This window comes from Lepisma saccharinum, chromosome 1 (genome assembly GCF_977018435.1).
Source record: "Lepisma saccharinum chromosome 1, izLepSacc3.1, whole genome shotgun sequence".
Lineage (NCBI taxonomy): Eukaryota > Metazoa > Arthropoda > Insecta > Zygentoma > Lepismatidae > Lepisma > Lepisma saccharinum.
The window spans coordinates 130,380,728-130,398,513 of NC_139229.1; the positions used below are offsets into that span (position 1 = coordinate 130,380,728).

The 17,786-nt window shown below is 39.0% G+C and overlaps 1 protein-coding gene across 1 annotated transcript in view; it reads left to right on the forward strand.

Annotated features, from left to right (window-relative positions):
• Nucleotides 1-1,791: 1,791 nt before the first annotated feature.
• LOC145985652 (fatty acid synthase-like) overlaps nucleotides 1,792-17,786 on the forward strand; it is a 77,554-nt gene continuing 61,559 nt past the window's right edge. The window contains exons 1-5 of the mRNA XM_083119724.1: nucleotides 1,792-1,904; nucleotides 3,553-3,746; nucleotides 9,459-9,611; nucleotides 9,899-10,075; nucleotides 17,443-17,643. Of these exons, the coding sequence (XP_082975850.1) occupies nucleotides 3,614-3,746; nucleotides 9,459-9,611; nucleotides 9,899-10,075; nucleotides 17,443-17,643 (664 nt within the window). The 5' untranslated portion in view covers nucleotides 1,792-1,904; nucleotides 3,553-3,613. The remainder of the gene's footprint in view (nucleotides 1,905-3,552; nucleotides 3,747-9,458; nucleotides 9,612-9,898; nucleotides 10,076-17,442; nucleotides 17,644-17,786) is intronic.

The window sequence follows — 17,786 nt, forward strand, 5'->3', positions numbered from 1 at the left end:
CAATGAAAGGGGGGGGGGGATATGAGGCATACTACATACAAGTGAAAAAGTAATTGTGTCAACAATCAATCAATAATCGGAAGAGGAAATGACTGTGTAGTTTTTATATTATTTTAATGTTATTGTCATATTATATTTTATATTATTTTAATGTCCCAGTTACCGTTAATAATAGCTAATACTAATGTTCATCTATCTGTCATCTATCTGTAAAGAGAGTGTGCAAACACATTCATTTTCTTTGTACGAACACCTACTAGTATAATGAACAGTGCATGGTATTCCTCCTCCGAAGCAGTTTTATTAGCACATTAGCTACATTAAATTTGGAAGACCGAATTATTCTACTAAATTTAATAATAGTACTTTGAAAGTTCGAATATGTGCAGTGTACAAGTCAGTTCAATATTCGAGCATAATAATAATAATAATAATAATAATTCCAATGTATCCATCAATCGTGCTCCATTTCCAGCGTCCCCATTGCAAAAAAGCATGAACATAACATGAGCCAACTTTCCATTGCCCCATTGTTTGTGATGTGAGCAGCATAATGAAGTCCGCGGTGAGAACTTTCGAACGAAATTTCACCGTGGGACGACTCCATCTTGAATAATCATTCGGAAGCTGATTATCCCCGACTCTTAACACTATATAAAACAATCGTAGAGGAAGAAGGCTTGCTTCCGGCCACAGACTAACGGCCACTGGACACCTGTGACTCTGTACAGTCCATTTGGAGAAGCTGCATTGCTCGAACAATCGGACTACTTACGTAGGACTAGAGGATACACGAGGTAGGTGTGACGATCTTCTAAATAAACAACAACCGACGCTTGAAGACCCTCTCATCGCCTCCATATATGTAGTTGTGGCCAGAACCACTTAATACCGGTTCGATATTTTGAATTAATCCACTGGGACGACCAGTAAGTCAAATCGCCGTTAGTGTGTTAAGAACAGAATTGCCAAACATAGTTTGCCTTGAGTTTGTGGCGTTATATTGCCAATATGCAGAGAATTCTGGCGGAAGAATGATAGGGTCATACAGTAGGACTTATTTGTAAAAGTGCAGCTATCGCAAACTTGACGAGTGCATTGAATTAAATTTTACATCCATATTTCACCACTCACTCTGGCGTCTGAGCCATGGCCATTGTAATCCTCTGTGGAATTTTATGGTGTGTGTCGTCCATATGTGTTTGTGATTGTCCCTTCATCTACTTCATCTCAACTTATCACCTTTCATGCTTATCTTTGCAAATAGCCAGAACTGGCAGAAACGCGTAGTAAAATAAATTAATTATTTATTTCTTCCTTTCACTACACACAGATTATTCACCTAATCTATGCTACAGATAATTCAGTACTGTAAACAGCATTGTAACTAACGGATAATCTTTTTTCGTTTGCATTGTATTATAAGTGCTTTAAATTGTATACAACAATGTTCAGGGTAGTGTCTTATATTCAACCCTTCTCCACACTCGAGTGACTATATATTTTTTTAAACAACGAATCCGATGTATTATACTGGGCAATTAATTGCACGCAGAAATTGATCAGAGATTTTATCTGTTTTACATTCTCGTGGTTGTTCTTTAAAAGTTACCGCGTTGCTAATCTGTGTCTTAACAGTTTGATGTTCAATTGTTCGTTACTCAGCAGGCACTAACTACATCAAGGATTGTAAGTAATGTTTGTTAATCTGGCGTTTATTTGCAAGATATTTGGAAACGACTTGAATGTGAAACACTGATTAAGATCTCGGTAAAATTTTAGAAGTGAAGTGTTCTATACCATACATTACATTCGCTGTTGAATGTTAGAAATATAGTTGCTTTAGTGTGCGGTAATAATGAACATATCTGGAGAACCTGAATACAGCCGTGAAAATATAGAATGTAATATAATACAAACGAAAGAAATAGGATGGCATACGGGGGTACAAGTTTCAGTATATTTCAAGCATTATTTTATGTTTTGTGCGTTTTTGCACCATCTCAAATGAAAATGGCTGACATTTAAGGCCAAAATTGATATAAAATTTTGAACAAAAGTCAAAGTTTAGAATTATTCTTTAGTAGGGAAGTAATAGAATGTAAGAGCTATGTATTAGAGATGGTGCAAAAACGCACAGAACAAAAATTAGTGCTTGAAATGTACAGAAAACGATGTAGTTTATCACAGTTTTCTATCATTTTTCTTAGTTGAGCTATCATAATTATCGCAACTGTCTCCAAAGGCCAAAAATACCCAAAGTAATGAAACAAAAAATAGCCAGCATTTTTAAACAAAGTCAAGTTTTAGAAAAATAATGCCTGCCTTAACTCCCCTGCATATGTGTTCAAACGACAAAAATATTGAAAATTTTAAAAGTGGTCAAGCAACCAGTGCTGGAACATTCGGTATGGACTCACCCATATGCATTCTGTACAAAAATTCTGGTCTCAGTACAATTTCTATGAACTAAAAGTGGATGAACATCATAATAATGCTTCTCCCACTTATTCAACATTTCTAACAATATTATGTGTACTCATATTAGTGGTAAATAGTGAGTGTTTTAGGGTCATTTGTCAAAAATAAAGCCGTATGCCAGTGGAAAATTGGTTCATATACCCTATACTGAAACCTGTGATATTTCTACTATGAAAAATATTGCCTTCCTGATTTCTTAATATTATGTATGACATGTATTGATTATACTGTGTAACAATTTTCATTGTGGTAAAACTTGGGACTCCCTATCAAACAATTACCCGAAGTGGAGTGTTTTCTTCATCACAACATTTTAGTTTATTTAAAGATTTCTCTACTTTCTGACTAGGTAAGTGTGATAATATAGTCATTTTCTGTTAGGACTGTCCTTCTCCTCTCCAACAATACTTAAATCATGAAAATACTCCACATAGTTTTCGAGATATGACATGTTTTGTATCACATGGTGCGTTCGTTCGTTCATCCACCTAATTTCTGAAAATCTTAAAATTTTCAAAAATTCGTTGGACAAGTCTAATATTTGTCATATTGAACCAAGTATCTATCAGTAAACGAAATATGAAGCAAATCCATGACCATGAAGCAACCTGCTCTGGGTGATTTTGCGAGGAATTACACTATATTATCATTTTGTAGAGCAGAACGAGAGCTATAAAAGGGTATAATATAGTCATTGTAGCCCCAATAATTCCCAAGATAATGTAGCAAAACCCGCGAGAGAAATCACAAACTTGAACAAAACCTATTCGGCAGAACTACAGTTCTGTATGCGGTCCGCGCGCATTATATACAGAAGGTGCAGGAAAAAAGGACATTGAATAAAGGCATTTTATCAGCACCTTTTTTCTTCCACCTTTTTAAAAACATTTTCAGAATCTCTTTTTCCTTCCCGACCATAATTTTGCACCTTAAAATCCTTTCCCTACTCACTACTCCAATACATTTGTATGCATACTGCTGGTAAAAATACAAGGGCACTGGAATGTTAAATACGTCAAGTTCTATTTTCTCGATGATTCTGCTGATGTACATTTGTTCCTTCTCTTGCAGGCAGAGTGCCTAAGAAACTCTAGACAGCTGCTACCATCTTCCCGATTCCACTGGTACCAAAATGGCCGACGATGCTATTGTCATTTCTGGATTGTCAGGTAGATACCCGAACTGCGGTAATGTGCACGAACTCAGGGATAAGCTGATGAGCAAAGAGGACCTTGTGACAGAAGATGAGAGAAGATGGAGATCAGGTAATGTTTCTTTGAATGTTTTACGGGGGTTTCTTGTAAATTTCTGATTGAGCTTTGTAAATTACTTTTCATCACCGTTGCAAGAAGGGTGCAGCCTTTCTCCTGCCCACCCACAAACGGAGGAAGAAAGAAATAGGAGAAGCAAAGAAGGAAGAAGACGGAGATAGAAATATAGAAAATAGAGAAACAGAAGTATAGAAAGAATCTTAGCAGCATGATCACCGAATCAGAGCCAATTTTCTTCACCTCTGAGCCCACCCGACCATAATATTCTGGCAACACCATTGCGGCCGTTTACTTTAGGGAAGCGTTTCGATGGCATGACGTACGGGTACAAATTCCTAATCAACAATGCAACTCAGGACACGTTTCGAAAATTAAAATACAAAATGTCTAAACACTTGTCATTCAGAGATATGATCGCACGCAGATGTTTCTCCATGGAGGAGAGAGGTTGAAAATCAAAACGTTGTGTTTTGAATTGGGATCAGGTTTGATGTCAGGTTTACGTGTATTCATAAGAAATGTTTTATTGGAGAGGTAAAGGAGGGCATGAAAAAACGGTAGAGAATGAGAGAAAGGGAAAGGGAGTAAAAGAAGTGAGAGGGAGAGAAAGAGAAAAATTAAGAGAACAGTGAGGCAGAGAGAATGATAGATAAATATGCGAGAAAGATGGGTGTAGGGGGCACCACGATCTGGAATCTAGGGATGTGTTTGTGCATGTACGTCCGAATGGGGGGCAAGAGGGCCCCACGTCCACCAGCCCCTTGTAAAATGAATGTCAACCTAAAAGTGAGCGGACATCGCCAGTAATGGGGGGGGATATGCCACGTTTGCCCCCCAGTGAAAAAATGCCTTGCTCACCCCTCCATGGGAAATTCATGCTGACGTTCATGCATAAGGGGTGCGAAACTTAACAATCAACGGCGCGATGTTCATATAATCGAAAACATCCAACATGATTTATACGGGGTTACCAAATATGGTGTTCCAGGTGTGAAACATGTATTACTCACGTCTAATGCAATCAACATACACAAAAATTGATACAAATGGAAAGATAAATTCAGAAAGTTTATGTTCGTCTACCTTGCATCCACATAGTATGCAGTGTCCACCGGAGAGCCCATCCCCCAAAACCTACGGCGCACTCACTCCCCCCAAAGAAGGTAACACATTCCACCTTCATGCTAACCTTTTAGCAAATTATTTTGGGTAGAGAAGGAAAAAGGCAATAATTAAACAGTTTAATTATTGTGTCACACATATGCTAGTTGACATTGGACCTACAGCACTACGTGGAATCTGAACCACAGCTCTATATTCTCCACCACTTAACATTCAATACAAATGTCCTAAATTTGCCAAATGAAGTTTATCGTGATAGTCTTATTTCTACTGCAAACATATTATCATGACAGTGCAGATGTTCTATTTAATTATAATATCATCTTGGTATCGTTAAACTTTTACAAATCTGCAATGATAGACTTTATTGTGAGGATTTTCCAGAAGCACAGGGCCATAGTTGAATATTTCTACGGCCGGGGCGAGATTAGAATTTCTGTAACTGAATTCGGAGCTCCCTTTTCCTGCTTGGGAAAAGTGTTGTTATGCTGCTAATTTGCACTCCATAAGGAATCCATATCAAAAATTTACATCAGTCTACTCTTAATTCCGCGTGTTCGTCTACAATAAAACTCTTGTCTCTTAAATGTATAAGCAGTGCATAAAGGTCACTTCGTAAGACAAAATTGTCCGTTGACAAAAGAAAAATGTCGAAGTGCGTAATTAACATTATTTGCTTCACTAATCCATGCAGTATATGAAGATACTGTATAAAGCGAATCTATAATTCAAAAGTATTTCTAATATAATATTGATTGATTTGTTGTTTTAAATCCACTTTATGCACAGTAAGGCTAATCAGGACTGGACCTACAGAACCTACAGGATCCGAACCACTATGTGCCTCCACCGGGTATCGAGCCCGTGATCCCTTGATCACAAAGCAACAACGATACCTCTGCGCCATCGGGAGGCCCCTTCTAATATAATAATATAATATAATAACAACATTGTAAAAACCATGCATATGCTTTTGAAGATTATCGAAAAAAATACTGATTGAATAATTAATTGAATTGATCTTTCAAGTCCACTTTATGAATATTACGGCTAATCGAGACTGGACCTACAGTTTAAAGTGGTATCCGAACCCCTAAGTGTCTCCACCGAATATCGACCTTGGGACCCCATGACTAGAAGGAGACGACGTTACCACTACGGCATCGAGGAGGTCTCAAAAACAAAGTATTATTTTATTACTAAAATTAATAACCGTGTCTGAGGACGAGTTGATTGGTTGCTTGGTTTGTTGTATTTTACTTTGCTTTTCTGCCATTTTTGGCTAATCGCCAAGACCAGGATGAATGGAGATAAGATGAGAATGGTGAAAGAACAATCACAAACACATGAAGAGAGGAAACAACAAAAGCCCCAACAGAGGCTGTGCGTCGATTCGCCAGAGCCTCTTTGGCCTGCAAAATGAAGTACAAGGTGAACTACGTGGAAGAGGGTGACATTTGTGTGCTTTGTGCTTTCAGAGGTCAGCCTATTGAGAATGTGTTGTCTCGCAATGCAGACATATTCATAATAACTTCATCAAAACTCGACACAACATTTCTCAATTTTGATCATTTGCGACTTTTTCAGAAAAGTTTACACTGCAAGCGAAGAGAAAAAAGATATTTTTCTACACAATTCACTTGACTAGTAGAGTGCTTATACACTCAAAGTGAGCCTTGAAGTTTACTCCTTGCAAATTTTTGTTTCTGATCGTTCGATGTCCGGGACGGTCTCCAATCCTTCCCTCATATCTAAGGCTCTGAATCCACTATGGACACGATACGAATATTTCTACGTGCTGTTTTGGGTGCATCGCGTGGAAGCCATGGCAAGGTTCGTCAGTTGGTGTCTAGTTACAACTGAATTGGATTCCATTCAGTCTAATAGTCTGTGTCTGATTAAAGAAATGATGAAATGCACACTCAAATATCCACTCCCTACATGTTTGAAATCTAGACCCTCCGCAAAGCCGAGTCCCGTGCAAAGTATTGGTATTTGAGGGAGTCCCTCCATAGTTTAATTAATCATCTACTCCTACAAATCGTCGCGATTAATCCACAGGGAGAAAAATCCAAAACTAACTAACTGACTAGCTCTCTAGCCTTCTTTAACTCTAAGGTTTATGGAAGAAGACAAGCCTTCCATCTGTCCCTATCATGGGAAAGATCAATCCAATTTCTCCCATACTTATCGATTTCCTTTAGGTTCATCTCAACGTTATCCCTCCATCTTCGTCTTGTTCATCCTACAGGTCTCTAACAATCAGATTTCCAAACAAGAATCCTGAAAACTCTTATTTCCTCTTCCATTCGTGTCAGATGGCCTGCACATATAAGTCTTCTTGATTAATAATTTTAATATCTGGACAAGAATATAAATTATGCAATTGTAAATTATGTAACCTTGTATTGTAATTCATAAGTCAATGAAAACCTCACTCAGCCCGTGTCTGTGCAGAGATAACAGAAAAGGTAGATAAACGATAAAAATATATTTTAGAAACCAATTATATTACTTATTACATTATCAAGATTCTATTATTTTTTGTCTCCCGACGCAACATGCATCCTGAATCTTTCCCTTGCTTTCATAAAGCTACAGATTTACGTTATGGCCTCCCCAATGACAACGCCATCGCCTTGTAATCAAGGAGTCCCGGGTTCAATACCAGGTGGAAGCACGTAGTGGTTCGGATCCCACTTTGTGCTCTAGCAACAGTCCCGATTAGCATTTCTGTGCACAAAGTGGACTTAAAAAGCAAAGTCATACATTCTGTTCGTTAGATGCATCACAGCTCGGGTAGAGTGAGAGTAACGTAGTTCTGGGTGCGGCTCCTCTCAAGGGCATAGGATCTACAAGAGAACACGGGACACGTAAATTCGCTCACTTGAACAAAAACGGCTGAGCTATCTGGCGTTGTTGCCCTCTCGTACGAGCAAACGGAAATAACGTCAGCTTGAACTTTGACAGTGGGACTCTCCCACCTACAAGGTCGTTGGAGTGACATCAGCAGGATCTGAGAAAATAAGGGTCCGTGATCCCTCGTGTATACTCGCAGAGAAAGTAGGGATCGCCCTTGCTTTAATTGAGGAAGAGATATAATTAAAGCATTTCCAATTAAGGAGACTTCCCACGAGTGAAAGAGTTCTTGGACCCGGTGTAAAAATGGAGCGGAAGGAACTTCCTATCCCTGGTGCTGGTGTATTTGCATGTGGGTACTTTAGGAAGAAGAGTAACTAGATTGAAATTAATGATGATTAGATGTAGTGTTGTTTCATGGGAGATCTCATTCGTCTAGAATTCGAGAGAGTGAGGGACTGATGATGTATGAGGAGTTGTATAACATCAAGAAATTACATGGTTTACAAAAATAACATTTACACATCAAAAACTATGCATATAATAATGCAATTTACCGTACTATCAAACTTATCTAGTCTTGTAACTGATCAAAATCAAATAACTCCTGACAGGCCACATAGGTTGCCAGATTTAACTCACTGAATCTTTGGAGTGGTGCAGTAAACAACTGTTCGAGCAAAGCTGAAAAATCTCTAGCAAGTTAAGTGCATTATGCAGAAACTCTGGTCCTTGTGCTAATACGTAAGCGATAACAGAGCTTTCCTTCGAAATGTCCCCTCTTGTACATTGACCTTGAAAAATTGACCTTGAAGTATGACATTTGAGCTAGAAATATGACATTTGGTCTTAAATATCAAAGCATCTTACTCGTTTTTTATGAAATTGTTTACAAAGAATGTCTTATTTCTTAGCTGTATGAGCATAAAATTCTAGACAAGGAGCGCCAGCTAGAACATTTCATATCAAACTGGGTTCTTAGAATTTCTATATCTTACATTAATAGGTGTCCCTATACATTTAGAAAGAAAAGAAAGATGTATCTTTGTATTTCATTCTGTCATGAATGCACAAGGAAAATGTGGAGGTAGAACTCAACACATTCTCGACCTCACCCATATAACAAATGTAATCAGTCGCTTTTCCCCTAGGAACGCTATTGATGGCAACTTGGAAAAAATCTCACCTGAGATCACCCATTCTCCGTGTCGAACCCAGCAAACAGACACAATTCTGGCTGGACTACCGCTGCCCTCTGTGTGCAAATTTTTATTAAAATGTGATTGATTGATTGATTGATTTGCTTTATTTTACTTCGCTTTTTCTGCTACTTTTGACGAATTTGCGAAGATGGGGATGAGTCATTCAAATGTTGAAATTGATGAATGGACACTCACAAACATCCATGCCCAGGCCGGAATCCAACCCGGGACCCCTTTATTAAAATGTGAGATGGTCGTGTGAATAGATGTGCTGATCTGGTATAACACTTTATCCCCCTATCTAGCCTAAGAGATTAATCCACCCTTAAGATTAACTGACTTGTCAACCACATTGCAGTTAACGTATAAAAATGCATAGACATGTATAAAATGCTTAAGTTATTGGCTATTGAAAATGAACATTGACAAATCAGAATTGCAAAGGTTTTCCTAACCAATAAACTGAGACAATCCAAGATGTTAGCCGCATATCATCTCTGTTTTTCTTCTTTTCTTTCTTTAGGCAATCCCGATATTCCTCAGCGAATGGGGAAAATGAACAACATAGAAAAATTTGACGCACCATTCTTCGGCTTATCAACGCAGAATGCCACTCGCTACGATCCACAATTACGAATGCTTCAGGAGTTGGTGTTTGAAGCTATTGTTGATGCCGGTACGTCTTAATACACAGTATGCAAGGCTTTCATCATCCTATTTTTTAAAATTCTCGTACTAGAAGGCCGAGAACTCATATTTATGAATACAAACAGTTATGGTTATTGTAAATAATAACAATTTATCTTTCCGCGAAAATAATGTAGTTAACCTTGCAATATATGGTTACATGCGAATCCAGCAAGGGGTGACAAACCCGAAGCATAAAGTTTTATAATTATTTCAAGTTCTGGAAACTCGGGTGCTTCAAGCTTAAATGTTTTCAGGTTTTACATTTTTCTACAGGTGTAAATCCATCGTTGCTGAAGGGATCCAAAGTGGGTGTGTTCGCAGGCGTCTGCTTCTCTGAACCATACTGCACCAGAGCGTTCAACGACGGGCTGGAACCGCTGGGTGTCGATCTTGCAGGAACTTCAAATTCCATGTTGAGCAATCGAATTTCATTCATATTTGGATTTACTGGTAAATATTCTAATTTCTATTGCAAACTCAACCAATGGTATTGAGCCCTTCTTTCTCAAGGTACGTACATTGAAGGAGAGGTAGCGTCAACAGGTAACGTCAGATCGTTGCACTAGCGCATGCCGTCACTAGGGAGGGAAGTGACTTGTCAGTGGCTGACGAACGCATGCTTTCCTAGCGAAAATTAAGAGGAAAATATTATTATAATATTTCGATGGGAGGGAGGGAATAGTAATAGATATATCGGTGTTTCGGGATAGTATTGAGGTATATTTTTAAGAAATGGTAAGAACATTTAAGGGCATGCGGAACAGTTTCCGCCAGGTTCATCCCTCCGAGTCAGTGTTGCCAACTTAGCTCTTTTGGAGCCAGATCTGACTCTTTCGTGTACTCGTTTGGCTGTGAACTGGGGCGCCCGCCCCCATGCTCCACTATGATGCCATCACTGGCTCCGGCCCACATAGACCAACTTTTGCCATGAGTATACATTTTGCATGTGACATGATATTGTTATATTGGCTACGTCACGCCACCCCCTCTTACCTTCCCAGCTACTTTTTTATAGCGCCGTGGAGATGACATAGTAGTGTTATCCGGGAATCCTTTATTTTCGATTTCATACAACCATCGGTGGATTATTGAGATGGATGATGCCGTCGGAAAACTTAGAATAAATTGTCATTACTTTTAAGTTAACGGTAATAGCAGCGCCCCCACCCCTTTGACACCTAAATTTAAAATTATCCTAGGAGGCACTGTATCCAGCCTTCGTAAATCTAGCTCCTTGGAAGTCAGTTTCAATTCAATTTTATGTGAAATTTAGCTCTTTTATGCGCATCAGGTTTGGCAACACTGCCAGGATGGCCGTAGGAGGCAACGAGAAATGCATTGCACTTATGGGAGTATTATTTGATTTGTTCTCTTGGAAATATCAAACTATCGATGACAGAGAAAAAATATATTAACGGAAAGAGGGCAGTTTGATGAAGCTTTTGACCAGCGGAAAAGTCGAAACTTCCATTTGATTAGCTGCAACTTGAAGTTGAAGTTGTTGAGTTATTTTCTCCATAAGGAATACATCGGATTCTGAAAATTCTCACTCATCATATTTTTCAAGTATCGTGTCTAGTTTAATAATCAACATAGAAAAACACTTCCACTTGCAACATAGGGAGAAATTCGCACTCTTGCGTATCTTATTTATTATCATTGCCCATTCGGACGAAATTGAAATAAATGCACACATGGTGCGTAACTGTAACTCCTCACCTTAACTTGTGTTATTTCCGCTTTGAGTAAGAGAGCAAAATACATGTTCTTATTTAGAAGTGGAAAAACTGTTTTCGTGCAAATCAGTGTTTCTTTCAACCTATTCGAATTACCTTGCTCTCATTTTTATAAATCATCATATACTATCAATATTTAATAAACTCTTCATCATCCAAAATGAGTATAACAAGAAAGTTGAAATAAAAACTTGAGATTCATCATACATTTACCGTATGATAAATGAAATTCTTAGTAATTGTAAATTTGGACATCATTATTGTTTGAAGAGATCGGACTGAAAAGGAGAATAATTTAATTCCTTCATGCACTAGTAAATTTACATGAGAATCACTTGTTAATACTGGTGCTTGTAATAATAGAGCGTAATATGTTTGCTTCAAGTTTCAATATTACAAGTTATTGCATCTTCGAAGAAGAAAACTAGCTTCAAAAATGATTCGTTTGAAACTATTGGCATCTGTTGAGAGAAAAACTAAGAAGGAAGTTATTTGGAGGGAGTTAATATTACTGTACGATCATATCCTCCAAATTCAATAGGTAATCTGAAGAGTGAGATATTTCAAAGATTACATTAACTTAATATCATACTTGGAAGAAAATTATAATATTCTTCAATGGTTATTAAAAAATAATATAGCATCTATTTTTATACATACGTATATTTTAATACAATAACTATTTTGCATGTTATTAAACTCAGTATGAAATAGGCGGCAAGAGTTGATTTTTGGATTCACTAAAGGAGGAAAAAACCTTAACCTACCCCTATGAATTGATCTTCGAGGTAGGGGTTCGTTCATGTGTAACATATTTACACTTTTTAGTTGGGTGTATCGAATTTTTTCTTTGTACCAAAGATACGTTACTTCTCATTTCCTCCTGTACGCAATTAGTAACATGGATAAGTTCTCGCAGACATTAGACTGGAAATACATCATTACTGAGTTATGGTCATAAGTAAATGCTGTACACAATGCAATTATAATGCTATTAGAATTATATAATTTTCACCTATGCTTCTGCGTACCATACCCGTTCGATTAAGAAATATTGACCCTGGCAGACCTTGTCAGCTCCTGCTCAGAAATGTGTTGGGTAAGCCTTTCACAGGAAATGGTAAGAACACTGGCCTTTGGCTAGAGGTGACGAGAGACCAAGCAAGGGTTTAAATAGGTACGCATGAGAGCGACACGAGGCCTTTTAATCTGGAATCATCGGAGAAGCAGGAGCTACTGGTCTTATTTCTAAACCGAACAGGGTAAGCTACTCTACACTCATTCTGCCATTCGCATTGCTCACTTCAGTCTAAACCGAATCATGAGTTTATTTTAATGATAAGTTAGATATTTGTACCTGCCCGTTCAGGGCTGTCTCTACCATCAACAAGTATTAATCGGGAGGGGCAAGTTACATCCCTATTTAAGATCCTCGCGTTCATGTTGGAACGCTACGTGGTGGATTGATGCGGTCATTTTCATTTTCTTTTGGAAATGAAAAGCGTCATGCATTGTTTTCCTAAACAGACATGAAAATTGAAAGGGTAGGCATTGCGGTTGGAGTTGCGGATTTTTTTTCATTTATTTCACTCTGAAATAAATGAAAATTGAAATTCATTAATATCATGTTAGACTTGTTTCTTCGCGGATTTTTTTACTAACGGGGGGTTAATTTTTTAAAATAAGGTACGTCACCATTGTTAGTAATGCCTTATGTCATTTATTGAGTTGGAGGACGAGCTTGATACCACATTGGATAGGCTCACCATTCTCGCCAATAATGCTGTTGGTCCGTCTTTTGATGTGGAGGGCCTACCTTGTGCCTCATCCACCCCAATCAGAAGTCCTCCATTAACTAGAAGTCGCGCACGCGCGCAGGCTAACTTTCAAATTGATAATCGTCCCACAGTTCTTGTGGACCCACCCACCATGGCTCAACTACCTTTTGTTCATCCCCTCCTTTTCGAGAGCATTCAGGTTCAGGGTGCCTCGGAGGAGGATGTTACTAAATTCATAGATCGTTTCGAAAGTGCGGCGATTTTCAACAATTGGGAGGAGACGAAAAAACGGCAAATGTTCCCGGCGTTGTTATGTGGGGCAGCCCTCCTCTGGTTTAATGCAATTAGCGTCAGGCGTCAATTTAGTCAGCTATGAGGACGTCAAGAAAAAGCTTATTGAAGAATTCACAGGCTCTCTTGATCAGCTGCAGATCGAGGAGCAGATCAGATATCGGTTCCACAGGGATGATGAACCGATATCATCTTACGTTAGGGATAAGTAGACCCTCTTGTTTAAGATGGACCCTAACATGGCTGTGAATAAGCAGCTTAAATATATAAACGCAGGTCTTCAACCGGAATTTATCAGAGAGATATACAAAAAACAATATAATTCAGTTCCGGAGCTTTTGAAAGACCTCAAGGAATATGAAAAAGCAAAGTTCCTTATGCGCCGTAGAACGGTGCAAGAGCTCTTGCATTCGGCTCAGAAGGAAACTCTTTTTCCGTCTCCTGCTGAGTTGCGCATTCCTCACCAGAACCCCGTAGTTAGCACTACGGCGGTTGCTCCGGAATCAGCACCTCGGGCTAATCAAGACATGACTAATCAGCTGCAAGCCTTGCAAGCTGAATTGGACCTTGTCAAACGACAACAAACGTCTCTCCCAACTTCAGAACCGTCCACTGTAGAAGCTTTGGCTAAGCAGGTCAGCAACCTAGCGTTAAAAGTCGAGGAAGTTATACAGTCACATGATCACGAAAATTTTCAAACAGTAGGCCAAAATTATCAAAGGGGTAATTTTAATCACAATCGTGGTTCAAACAACAGACGAGGCTTTCAGGGCAGGGGAAGTAGAGGCTATCGTTCAAACAACGGCCGGTTTCAGAATCGTTCCAATTTTCAGCGTGGCCGGGGGCGAGGTTCACCAACCCCCCGCGGTCGTCCCGATCAAGGTGACCGGCCTGGCCCACAACTTTGTTATAAATGTGGTTTTCCTAATCACCACCAAGAATTTTGTCTTCAAAATCCAGAAGATTTAAACGCCAATTAACCGCAAGTAATGGAGACATACCTGCGGGCAGTAAAAAGATTTTAGTCTCTCCTTTCCCGTCTGAAGACCTCATTTATGTACATGCCAATGTAAATGGGGAACGTCAAAGGTTTATTGTCGATTGTGGGAGCCAAATAAGTGTAACAAGTGATAAGGGTATTCCTGCCCATGCTAGGAGGTTTAAAATCAACACTCTAGTTAAAGGTGTCACGAATAATTGTTTAACAATTAAATAAATTGTACTTTTAGATTTTTCTCTAAATGGATTTACATTTAGGCACCCCTTCAGGGTGGTACAAGATTTTGGTCATACTACCATCCTTGGTAATGATTTTCTCAAAGCCCAAAATGCAACTTTAGATTTTGAAAGCAATAAATTGGCTTTGAGCATATTTGGCACTCCCCCACGCAACCGTATTCGGTTTGATTCGAAGAAAGCTTTTGATGAATCCGTTAAATTGGCAGGTTTGCTGGTACATACTGTTGAACCTGAATATGTGGCTTCTAAACGAATTGTTGTGAAACCAAGATCACATTTGTGCATCCCTTTAAAATTAGTCAATACAGAAAATCAGAATTTAACTTTACTTGAGCCGGATGCAAATTTTCAGGCTAAATCTGGCATAATGGTACCAAGGTCGATACTCAACCCTGCTACACAACTTGTTTGGGTATCCAACCCTTTGAATTATAGAATTGTAATTCGCAAAGGTACTCGGATCGGTGGCGCAGAATCTTGTGAGTTGGCAACGGTGGATCAGGAAAATAGTTCTGTAACAATTAATTTAACAAAGGAAGAATCAGAAAACGACGATATCCCACAAGTGGATATATCCAAATTTGACATTAATCCTCAATTAGAGGAACATAAGAAAAATCGACTTTTAGAGCTTTTGTTAAAATAAAAAAACGTTTTCAGTTGGTCCGAGAATGACATGGGCCTTGCCACCAATTACAAACATAGGATAAAGCTTTCTGATCCTACGCCGTTCCATAAGCAGCAATATCCGATCCCGGTACATTTGCGAACAGAGATAAAGAAACAAATTGAGACTTTGAAAAAACAGGGAATAATCCGGGATAGTACAAGTCCTTATAACTCACCAGTTATTCTTGTGAAAAAGCGTGACGGAAGTTACCGTTTTATTCAAGACGGTCGCTTTTTAAATAAACGCTCTGTGTTCGATGCGATGGCCATGCCTTCCATTCAGTCTATCTTGCACGATATGGGCGGAAAGCAGTACTATTCTAGTGAAGACTTACGTTCAGGATTCTTTCAGATACCACTAACAGAAGACAGTAAACAGTACACAGCCTTCTCTATTCCCAACCTAGGTCATTTTGAATTTAATGTTTTAAGTCAGGGTCATATTACTTCTCCAGCAGCGATGAACAGAACACTTCAATTGGCGTGTAGCGGAATGCAAAGTGATAACTTCGCCTTTTATATGGATGATTTATTTACCTGGGGCCATACCTTTAATGAAATGTTGACAACACTGGAAAAATTGTTTCAGTGTCTACAAAACGCTGGCTTGAATGTGAATTTCTTCGCAGTCAACATTTATGCACTTACGTTAGTCAGAATTTCTGCAAAAATTCATTAGTATAGTTTAATAATAATTAACAATTTTTATCTAAATTTAATAATAATTATTATTATTTACATCACTTCTTCATCTAATCTAATAACAAGTAATGAAGTGTCTATCTAGTACCGCCTTATGATCAAGATGTCCTGGGTTAGATTCACCTTGGAGAGACATTTTATTGTTTCGAATGCGAATTTGACTAAATGTATGGGGGAAGTTACTATAAACATTCAATCACTTATCAAATTAGAACTCATAATTTGAGATTCCGTTTTCAAGAAGCTGAGCTTGAATCTCCACCCCAGCTCCACTCCCGGCATGCCTTGGTATTCAGTATATCGCTGAAAACCAATTTTACTCGAAGATTTATGTTGCATCCTTTTTAACACCCAATTGTAATATATTTCCGCATAATTTCATTAGTGTGTGTGTGTGTATGTAGGTAGGAAGCCATTCAAATTACAACCAACCACTCTCAGTCTGAAACTGACTGTCGTACAATGGACCATTTGCTTAAACCCAGGAGAATCCACCATTACCATGTTTAACACGATGAAATTGTTGAGGTTTGAACACAATTAGTAACACCTACAACCTGGATGAAATTCTATTCGAAGCGCCCCTTGCATTACAAAAACACACACACAAAACAGGTTTTAATAATGATTCCATACGCCGTTCCTATGGTAGAATCGAGGTCACAGAAGGTTTCAGTAATCATCTATCATCATCGTCGTGGTTAGCCATAAGTCCTACAAAATCGACGTAAGGAAAATATATGTATAAAGACTTGAATATTAGGCACACACAGGAGATGTACTACGTAGAATTTTTTCAGCGAAAAATTCAGGCTCGACCAGGACTCGAACCCGAGTCTCTGGCATACCGTGCCATTGTGTACCACTGAGCTACCGGGCTGGCCTGGCCTCGCCTGATTTTTAGGCTGTCGTTGTTATACCTGCGTGGAATCGTCAATATTAACATCTCTACACTGGGAGGAACCAGGCAACGTCGAAGTCTACAGGGTTTCAAAGGCAATAGATCTCGTTGCCGTAGGACTAGCAGAGACGATTCCACGCAGATAATGCAGCTACAGCAAAAAATCAGGCGAGGCCAGGCCAGCTCGGTGGCTCAGTGGTAGAGTAATGGCACGGTATGCCAGAGACCTGGGTTCGAGTCCTGTAGAGCCTGCATTTTTCGCTGAAAAATTCTAAGTAAATAAAGGCTTGTTTTAAATACTTATTTTAAAGTTATTCCTGGATAGCTTCACTTGTTGGCAGTATGAAACTGTCCTCCCTGATAGCATAGCAGGAACGCTGTTTTTTGTTAATTTTACAATATCGTTGCTCGGTATATGTTTGATATAAAGGTGAACATTTGGATATGTTAAATGGATTGTTTGACATGCTCTGGAGTACTATAACATTGTTTCCCCCACAGGTCCAAGTTTTTCAATCGACTCGGCATGTTCCTCCAGCAGTACAGCTTTCCACCAGGCTGTGAGAGCCATCAGGAATGGCGAATGCGAATCGGCCATCGTTGCAGGCTGCAATCTTGCCATCCTTCCTCAAACAAGCCACCGCTTCTATCTCCTTGGGGTGCTCAGCAGGGATGGCAGATGCAAAACGTTCGATGAAGAAGGTAAAGTTCTCCGTATATTGTTCTCTCATGGGTTAACACAATGCACGGAGCCAGCAAAATATAAAGACTAATCTCTACGTATGTTTAATGCGAGCTCGCTTATGAGGTTCCGCCTCACACAGCGCATATCTCTGCGCATCCGA